Here is a 10,655-nt window from a genome sequence, read left to right on the forward strand (position 1 = left end):
AGAGCACCTGCATCAGAATCAAGAGCCCTTCTGCAGCAGTGCTGGAATGCATTTTTACAAGCTCACTACACCAGTGGTTCTGCAAGGTTGGCCCTTGGACCAGCAACATGATCATTGCTTGGCAGCTTTGAATGCAAAATCTTAGACACCACTCCAGACCTACTGAATCTGAAACTTTGGGGTTGGGCCCAAGACATTTGCATTTTTATAGTTGTTTTTTTTTGCCTCCAGGGTTATTGCTGGGGCTCTGTGCCAGCACTACGAATCCACTGCTCCTGGAGGGCATATATCACACTTTTTTTTATTGCCCTTGTTGTTGCGCTTGTTGTAGCTGTTATTGTTGTCATCGCTGTTATTGTTGCATAGGTCAGAGAGAAATTGAGAGAGGAGAAGACAGAGGGGGAGAGAAAGAGACGCCCGCAGACCTGCTTCACCACTTGTGAAGTGACCCCCCTGCAGGTGGAGAGCCGGGGGGCTCGAACTGGGATCCTTATGCCAGTCCTTGCGCTTTGCGCCATGTGCGCTTAACCAACTCGCTGTGCCACCGCCCAGCCCCCGACATTTGCGTTTTTAAAAGCCCTCTAGCTGATTCTGCTGCAAGCTCAAGTTTGGGAACACTGGGTTTAAATTCATGTGCCCCTCAAGTTTAAGATCTTGGGCAGCTTTGATCATGTCAGATTCTAAATTTCTGTCCTACCTGCAAATATCAGAAACATTCTCTGGAAGCAAAGTGTCCCTCTTTACAAAGGCCTCTCTGTAAGGCATCTGTACCCAACAAAAGGCCTTGGGAGTACACCTTGTACAAACGAGTCCTTTTGACAAGGAACAGAACCTCTTTGACCGCACAGTGACCCCTGAGCAGGTCCACCTGGCACGCTCCTAAGCCCGGGCCCTTGCTGGGTAACCGCGGGAGGAGTGAGGCCGCGCGGGGCAGCTCCTCTCGGGGCGCCCCGCCCACGGCCCGCCCCGCGCTCCTGCGTAAACACGCGGTTCCCTGGGCAACGCCTGGAACCCGAGTCAAAAGCTCCGCCGGGTCCCAGACGACGGCCACCCGGGTGGCCCAGCCGCAGCCCCGGCAGCGGCCCCTCGCGCCAGCCCCGAGCCGCCCTCTGGCTTGCGGCCGCCGCCCCCCAGCGAGCGGGATGAACAGACTCGCGGCCGCAGCGGGGAACCATGGAGGAGCCGCCGCCGCCGCCGGTCCGCCCTCCAGTGAGCACGGCCTTGGGCAGCCCACCCCCCGGCGCCCCCTCCGCGGCCGGCGGCCCTGGCGGGACTTCCTCCTCGGCCACCGCGGCGGCCGTGCTCTCCTTCAGCACCGTGGCGACCGCGGCGGCCGCGGCGCTGGGGAACCAGAGCGACGGGAGTTGGGGCGACGGCGCTGGCGCCTCCGGCGGCGGCGGGCACGGGCTGGCGGGGCCGGCGGGGAGCCCGCCGCTGGGGCCCGAGGCGGCGCCGCTCCTGTCGCACGGGGCGGCGGTGGCGGCCCAGGCTCTGGTCCTCCTGCTCATCTTCCTGCTGTCTAGCCTCGGCAACTGCGCCGTGATGGGCGTGATCGTGAAGCACCGGCAGCTCCGCACCGTCACCAACGCCTTCATCCTGTCGCTGTCCCTGTCGGACCTGCTCACGGCGCTGCTCTGCCTGCCCGCCGCCTTCCTGGACCTCTTCACGCCGCCCGGGGGCGCGGTGCCCGCCGCCGCCGCGGGGCCCTGGCGCGGCTTCTGCGCCGCCAGCCGCTTCTTCAGCTCGTGCTTCGGCATCGTGTCCACGCTCAGCGTGGCCCTCATCTCGCTAGACCGCTACTGCGCCATCGTGCGGCCGCCGCGGGAGAAGATCGGCCGCCGCCGCGCGTTGCAGCTGCTGGCAGGCGCCTGGCTGGCGGCCCTGGGCTTCTCGTTGCCCTGGGAGCTGCTCCGGGTGCCCAGGGAGCTGCCGGCGGCGCCGGGCTTCCAGAGCTTCCACGGCTGCCTGTACCGGACCTCCCCGGACCCGGCGCAGGTGGGCGCGGCCTACAGCGTGGGGCTGGTGCTGGCCTGCTACCTGCTGCCCTTCCTGCTCATGTGCTTCTGCCACTACCACATCTGCAAGACCGTGCGGCTCTCGGACGTGCGCGTGCGGCCCCTGACCACCTATGCGCGCGTGCTGCGCTTCTTCAGCGAGGTGCGCACCCCCACCACCGTGCTCATCATGATCGTCCTGGTCATCTGCTGCTGGGGCCCCTACTGCTTCGTGGTGCTGCTGGCCGCCGCCCGGCAGGCCCAGACCACGCAGGCCCCCTCGCTTCTTAACGTGGTGGCTGTGTGGCTCACCTGGGCTAATGGGGCCATCAACCCTGTCATTTATGCCATCCGCAACCCCAACATTTCGATGCTCCTAGGGCGCAACCGAGAAGAGGGCTACCGGACTAGAAACGTGGATGCTTTCTTGCCCAACCGCGGCCCAGGGCTACAGAGCAAAAGTCGCAGCCGCCTTCGGAACCGCTATGCCAACCGGCTGGCAGTCTGCAGCAGGATGTCCTCTTCCAACGCGACCAGCTGGGCGGGAGGAGACGTGGCTATGTGGGCTCGAAAAAATCCAGTTGTGCTTTTCTGTCGAGAGGGGCCACCGGACCCTGTGACAGCAGTGGGCAAACAGTCTAAATCTGAAACCGGGGACACCACCTTCTAAGCGAGTTTAGGGTGCACAGCTTGTGAAGGCAAAATTTCATCTGCTTTGTTAAATAATAGAGGATTCTGGAGAGAATCCTGTTTCATAAAGCTGGACATTAAAAAAAAAAAAGAGGCGGGGATAGGCCTACCACTTCCCCCAAATTACAAGACAATGTCCCCTTCTTCAAAAGTGCCAAAAGGAATGTGAAATGCAAAAATTTGTAACAGTATTGAACCACAGACAACCAAGTATTGTGAACTGTGCCAAGAAACAACAAAAATAAAATTTACAATTACTGAAAAGCTCTTATGACAACAATTGCACTGTGAAACAAATGAAAACATTTCATTGAATACAACCAGTGTTTGTTCCAAAGAATTGCTTGAAGGCCTCTCTAAATCACCAGCACTCAACAAAATTATGATCTCTAGAACTCTGCATTTCTGACACATGCTTTGGGTACTTATTTGGAGAGCGAAAAAATTCTTGTACATTTCAGTGCACTTCCCTTCTCCCTCCAAATGGCCTGCATAGGAAATTTAAAGTTCATTCCCCATGAAAAACCCGTTGGGAGTTTGAAAATGTGGTTACTAGATAAAATCAAAGGGTACACACCTGAAAGGTCAACAGAAATGTGAATGAATATATGTGGTTTGCAGGGAGCAAGGGGAACTGCCAAACATCTAATTTGGGTCCTACTATAGGCGAGGCATGTGCTTTGCCACTGAGCTTTATCTCTGGTCCAGAAATAGGACTACTTTTAAAAGTATTCCTAGAATACAGTTAGAATTTAATGACCCCTGTTCTACTCCCAACTCATTGGTACACCTGACCCCCCCTCCCCCCCCCCCACACACACAGAGGTCGGCTCCCTTTAGGAGAGCTTTGAGGCAACTAACCAGCTACTTTTGTTTCTATGTGGGAAAGTTGCTTTCAGAAAGTTTTGCTTTAAAAAAGTAATTTTCATAGTAAGGCAATCTTTTGAATTAAATCTGATTTTGGATGCACCCAAAAGTATAATTTGAAGTCATGCGGATTGAATCAGGTGAGTGATGCTTCTTATTTATATCAGTGAAAAAAGAGCTCTGCACAGTAATGCAACTGACTTTCCTACATAATTTTTTAACTAAATGAAGAAGATTCTAAAGAGGACTTCTAAAAGTAGAATTCTGCAAGTATTTTGAAAAGTGGCTGCTTTCTTGGAATTAGCATAGAGTTTTCCAAGAAAATTTACCCTTTCCACAGGGATAGAAAGCATAATAGTTATGCAAAGAGACTAGTGCCTGAGGCTCTGAAGTCCCAGGTTCAAAATTTATACTCTCCTCCTTTTGGAAGTTTATTTGTTTAAAAAATGATCAACATTTTGTAGACATGACTTGCCTAGTCTTAATTAGAAAAAGTTGAATTGAATAGAATATTATATTTTCCTCTAAGAGGGAATTATTGATAATAATTTAGACAAAGTCGGAGAGGTACTTAAATCAGTTTGGAAGTATGTCCAGAAAATGTATGTGCAATTCAAAGTTGCTTTTTAAAAAATTCAAAAGCACAATTTGGGATTTTTGTATGCAAAGTTTTTCACATTGCATGCCACTGGTTCAAGGCATTAACTTGGAATTTTAAAAGATTTGTGAGTTGTTTTTTTTTTTTGGCTTTCTTCCATCTTGTCTTTCTTTCATATTTTATAGCCTTAGTTGATTAAGTACGTTAAGCTAGTTATGAAGTGGCATTCTCTGTCATAAAAATTTCAATGTGAAATGGCCATCTTCCTCTTGTAAAGATATTTACTAGTATTTGATTTTTGTTTGCGATACATGTATCAGTATTTTTGTGCTCAACACTGGAAATACATGATTTGTGTTAGGGTGAAATGTTTCTTAGTTTTTGTCCTTTCTCAAGGCAATATCACAACCAGGTGTTTATAAGTTATCTATACATATTTTGCTGCATTCCTTATAGTACAAAATAGATGAGATAATGTCTTTTATAGCAGTTATAAAACATCTGTGGACAATGAGGCTAAACTAGCATTTAATTTATCTATATTATTTGCTTGTGAAAGGCAAAAAAAAAAGGCACTGTGAGAAAATGGAAATCATGGCTGAGATTTAGAAAGAAGTGATATGGCCTTCCAATATCATAAAATAGTAATTCAGCAACTGTGAATAAAGGGCAGAAAGAGAGCTGGAGGTCTTAGGGGAAAGAGGCAAATATATTGCAAAATAGGGTATTGTGTGAGAAGAATTGAAGGAAGGTTTAAAAATAAACATCCCTTGGGATGAATCTGCCTGGTGAGGAAAGGAAACAGAGATTGGAAGTGACAAGGTGGTGGCTTGAAGGACTTCAAGGCAGAAAAGAAATCCTTACCCTAACTACTCAATGGTAGGAATTTTTAGGAAAGATGTGGCTTGAGGAATAGACCATTTTGTTATTGCTTCTAAGATTTATGATAGGCAAAAATGGGAAAGAATCAAGAGGTTGTTGGTTTTTAATTCAGAGCTATACAGCTAGTTAGTAATAGAAACAGAATTTACTTCTGTAACCTGTCTGGCCTCTGTTGCCGTCACCACTGCCACCACCACCACCATCTCCCTTTACATCATCATCACCTACCACTGATATCATCGTTTTTGTCCACTTTTATTTCCCTACTTGGGTTGCCCTTTCTCAGAAAAGAAAATAAAGAAGAGAAAAGGGAAGAAAAGACTACTTAAAATTAGAAACCACACCACTTGCCATAAGCGGGCTTATTGCCTAATTGAGTACACAATACTCAGTCCATGTTTCACTTTGTGTTCACCCTCCCTGTCTCTTCTTATAAGTCTTATAAGTAAGATCATTTGGTATGTGTCCTTCTCTTTTTGGCTTATCTCACTTAATATGATGTATTCAAGTTCCATTCAAGATAATGCAAAGGAAATAACTTAATTTTTAAAAGGTGAGTAGCATTCCATCATGTAAATATGCCATGGATTTTTTTTTTTTCATTATTGGAGGGATTAATGGCTTACAGCCAACAGTAAAATACAATAGTTTGTACATGTGTGACATTTCTCAGTTTTCCAAGTAACAATTCAAGTCCCTCTAGGTCCTCCTCTGCCATCATGTTCCAGGACCTGACTCCCCCCCCCCCCCAAGAGTCTTTTACTTTGGTGCAATACAGCAAACTCAGTCCAAATTCTGCTTTGCATTTTTCCTTCTGTACTTATGTTTTAACTTTTTTATTAGTGATTTAATAATGATCTACAAGATTGTGGCATAAGAGGGGTATAATTCCTACCATCAGAGTGCTATATCCCATCCCCTCTATTGGAAGCTTCTCTATTCTTTATCCCTCTGGGAATATGGACCAAAGATCTCTATGAGGTACAGAAGGTGGGTGGAAGGTCTTCTCTGCTGAACATGGGTGTTGACAGGTCGATCCATACTCCCAGCCTGTTTCTATCTTTCCCTAGTGGGGCAGGGCTCTGGGTTAGGTGGGGTTCCGGGACACATTGGTGAGTTCATCTGCCCAGGGAAGTCAGGTTGATGTCATGGTAGCTTTTTTCCCATCCAAGTACTAACCAGGCCCAACCCTGCTTAGCTTCTGAGATCAGACGAGATTGGGCGTGTTCAGGGTGGTATAGCCATAGACAGCTTTTTTCAACTTCTGTCTTTGAGATCATCCTATATTTATCCTTCTCTTTCTGACTTATCTCACAACATGATTTCTTCAAGCTCCATCCAAAATGAGGTGAAGAAGGTGAATTCACCACTTTTAATAGCTGAGTAGTATCCCATTGTGTATATATACCACAACTTGCTCAGCCACTCATCTGTTGTTGAACACCTCAGTTGCTTCCAGGTTTTGGCTATTACAAATTGTGCTGCTGTGAACATAGGTATACGCAGATCTTTTTGGATGGGTGTGTTCGGTTTCTTAGGATATATCCCCAGAAGAGGAATTGCAGGGTCATAGGGTGGGTCCACTTCGAGACTTCTGAGAGTTCTCCAGGCTGCTTTCCACAGGGGGTTGGACCAGTTTACATTCCCACCAGCCATGCAGGAGGGTTCCTAGATTTTTATTTTTATTTTAGCCACTCATCTGTTGCGGGACATCTTAGTTGCTTTTAAATTTTCAACTACAAATTGTGCTGCTATGAACATAGGCATATATACATCTCTTCGTATAGCTGTTTTTTTAAATTTTTTATTTAAGAAAGGATTAATGAACAAAAACATAAGGTAGGAGGGGTACAACTCCACACAATTCCCACCACCCAATCTCCATAACCCACCCCCTCCCATGATAGCTTTCCCATTCTCTAGCCCTCTGGGAGCATGGACCCAGGGTCATTGAGGGTTGCAGAAGGTAGAAGGTCTGGCTTCTGTAATTGCTTCCCCGCTGAACATGGGCGTTGACTGGTCAGTCCATACTCCCAGTCTGCCTCTCTCTTTCCCTAGTAAGGTGTGTCTCTGGGGAAGCTGAGCTCCAGGACACATTGGTGGGGTCTTCAATCCAGGGAAGCCTGGGCAGCATCCTGATGGCATCTGGAACCTGGTGATTGAAAAGAGAGTTAACATACAAAGCCAAACAATTTGTTGAGCAATCATGGATCCCAAGCTTGGAATAGTGGAGAGGAAGTGTTAGGGAGGTACTCACTGCAAACTCTAGTGTACTTCTGCTTTCAGGTATATATTTTGCAGTAGTTTATGGATATTTGTGAACATAAGCTCTCTCTCACAGAAACTGGTGTATATCTAGGTTATGGGACTTTGTTAGAAAGTGAACTACCTGAGATGAAATTAGAGTATACTATAAAAGGAAAGGTCTCACCCGAGTAATGAAGCTGAAGGGTTGTCATTCCACACGTGAAGTCTCTGGACACAGTCTGAGGTGAAGCATGTTGAGGTGGCAATCGTTGTGTTGGTTAGGTTGTGATCGGCGGATGCAATATTATTTGGTTTGGATTGGGAGACGCATAGCTGGTTTTTTTTTTTTTCAGGGTAAAGCCCCAGGAGAGAAATTGCTGGGTCATAGGGTAGATCCATTTCTAGTGTTCTGAGGAATATCCAGGCTGTATTTTATAACAGTTGGACCAATTTGCACTCCCACCAGTAGTGCAGAATCCACTCAAACTTTTAACTTACTTTTTTCTCTTGGAAGATGACCTTGTGCCTGTTTCACTAAGAACATGAATGTCATCAAATATATGTACCTCACATTTTATTCACCAAGTATAATGAACTAAATTAGTTTTTTGCCATTATTCAGATCTGTCTCTATACTAAAGAATCTGGATACTGATCCAGTGTCTGGAATTTCTTACTAACTAACTACACACATATATATAGGATAGAGACAGAAGTTGAGAGGGGAGGGAAGACAGAGGCAGAGAGACACCTGCAGTCCTTCACCACTCATGAAGCTATCCTGCCTGCTGGTGGGGAGCAGGGGCTTGAACCTGGGTCTTTGTGCACTGTAATCTGGGTGCTTACCTATGTGTACCACCACCTGGCCCCTGGAATTTCCTACTATCTATTGTTATTTCCGTGATATACTTAACTTTGAAGGATGCACCAAGCCCTTTCCATGAGCACTTAGAACACACTCTAAGTTCTCCTATAAAACAACAACAAAGCAAAACAAAACAAACAAAAAAGTTTATTTAGTTCTCTTCAGCTAAATTTGTCAAAAGAATTACCTGTACTTTTATAACTGATCTAAATCCCAGTTCATCATTTTCATGATGCAAAATAAGCCATTATTATCCCCCCCCCCCAATACCTAGTCCATAATATGGCCAAAACCGAAAATGTTTGCATTCAGGTTCTGGGGATTTAGCATCAAGATATTGGTGAGTATCTGTCTTCAGTGGTCATTCATCTGTACTGGTACCTAGTAAGGCATCTAACAGTCTTATTCTAGTTACATTTTCAGGTTGCTGTGTGATTATACCCATTGGATCCAAGAGGACCCAGCTCTAATTCAGACCATTTTAGTACCCCTCTCTATGCCCAGGGCTATTACTCCATCTGAGCAGCACTAAGGATGATTGCAATATCCATAATGCAGTCTTGGACCTTTTTTTTCTCATTTTTAAAAGGTTTTTATTTTTATTTTTAATTTGATTTATTTTGGATACTGACAGAAATCAAGAGGGAAGGGGGGATATAGTGGGAAAGAGAGAGAGAGAGAGAGATCTGCAGTACTGCTTCACTGCTTGGGAAACTTTCCCCTTGCAGGTAGGGACCAGGGACTTGAACCTGGATCCTTGAGCACTGAAATGTATACACTCAACCAGGTGTGCCACAGCCTTCCCCCTTCGACTATTTTTTTAAAATGATTTTTAAGGGGGCCAGGCTATGGAACACCTGGTTAAGCGCATGTTACAGTGCACAAGGACCTGGGCTTAAGCCCCCAGTCTCCATTGACAGAGGGGAAGCTTCACAAGCTATGAAGCAGTGGTGAAGGTATGTCCTTCCCTCTCTAGCTCCCCCTCCCCTCTATTTCTCTTTGTTTCTATCCAAAATAAAATATTTTTACAGCATAAAGTTTAAAAAATACCTATCTTCTGCAACCCACAATGACCCTGGGTCCATGCTCCCAGAGGGATAGAGAATGGGAAAGCTATTAGGGAGGGGATGGGATATGGAGATTGGGTGGCGGGAATTGTGTGGAGTTGTACCCCCCCACCCATCCTATGATTTTGTTAATGTCTCCTTTCTTAAATAAATAAATTAATTTTTTAAAAAGTTTAAAAAATAATTTTTAACAGTTTAAAACTTCTTTAGAATTTTTTTAATGATATAGAAAAATACAGAGAAGAGATATAGAAAAATACAGAGATGGTGAGAGAGGAATAGAGAGTAAGAGAGAGAAGAGAGAGAGAGAGAGAGAGAGAGGCAGAGGCTAGAGCACCGCTCAGCTCTGGTGTATGGTGGTGCTGGGAATTGAACCTGGGACCACTGTGCCTCAGCTATGCTGTCTCCTAACCACCATTGAAACTTCTTAATTTTGTGTTAAAAAAATAAACTTCTTAATTTTGTTAATACAATAAATTGAAACAAATAGCTAAAGGAAGGCCAGGCTAAATGTAGACAAAGGGAATACCATTGCCTTATACAGGAAGGTATATGAAGACATGTATGACTGTATGTGTAACTGCAAAAGCCAACTGCTAATAATCTATTTTTGTACCCCCTGCTTGCTATGCATCAGTGAAATTGCACCAAGTAACTTAGACCTGTCCTATAGGTATAAATGCCCTAGAGAACAAAGGCTGGGGGCTGGTGCTCTTCTCGGAGAGATCAAACACCAAGCCTGCCAGTGTAAATAAAGTTTCTTCTTTTCCAAATATTTGGTTCTCTAGTCTTGTTTGCTGCTTCAAAACAGGTGGCAGATGGTGGCTCATCTGGTAAAGCAAACCTAGTCCAAGTCTCTGGTCCCCACCTGCAAAGGGTAAGTGGAACAATACTTCAGGTATCTCTCTTTCCCTCTCTATCTCTCTGTCTCTCACTCTCTATCAAAAAAGGGGGGGAAATGACTGCCAAGAATTGTGGAATCCTGCAGGCAGTAGCCCCAGTGATAATCTTGGTGGCAAAAATAACTAAGGAACTGACTAACGAAATTGAAACTATGTAAAATTATGCACTGGAAGTTCAATTTCTAGAATGGTAGTGTGGATTTCTGTGAATCTGCTCCCCAGTGAAACAAATATGACTAGTAAAATACTTCTAAATAGCAACCATGGAGGTCTCTGGAAATTACCCTGTGAACATACAGCAAATGAAGAGACCTTTTATTCAAGAGAGTCTTCTTGTAAGTTGGTAAGAACAGCAAAAGTCTCTGACATTTGAATTATAACCCAGTCGCTCTCCTCAAAGTGATCAAAAACCCCACTTTAATTTTTAAATATTTTTTATTATCTATTTATTGGGTAGAGTCAGCCAGACATTGATATTGTAGAGAGAGATAAAGGGGAAGAGAGAGACAGAGAGACACCTGCAGCACTGCTCTGCTACTCGCA

At 45.5% G+C, this 10,655-nt stretch overlaps 1 protein-coding gene across 1 annotated transcript; it reads left to right on the forward strand.

Moving 5' to 3' along the window:
* Positions 1 to 1,031: 1,031 nt before the first annotated feature.
* On the forward strand, positions 1,032 to 9,985 carry GPR135 (G protein-coupled receptor 135). The gene is made up of 2 exons (XM_060174882.1): positions 1,032 to 6,820; positions 7,612 to 9,985. The coding sequence occupies exon 1, from the start codon at positions 1,174 to 1,176 to the stop codon at positions 2,662 to 2,664; it is 1,491 nt and encodes a 496-aa protein (XP_060030865.1). The 5' UTR covers positions 1,032 to 1,173; the 3' UTR covers positions 2,665 to 6,820; positions 7,612 to 9,985.
* The last annotated feature ends 670 nt before the right edge of the window (positions 9,986 to 10,655 follow it).

This window comes from Erinaceus europaeus, chromosome 16 (genome assembly GCF_950295315.1).
Source record: "Erinaceus europaeus chromosome 16, mEriEur2.1, whole genome shotgun sequence".
NCBI classification, from domain to species: domain Eukaryota; kingdom Metazoa; phylum Chordata; class Mammalia; order Eulipotyphla; family Erinaceidae; genus Erinaceus; species Erinaceus europaeus.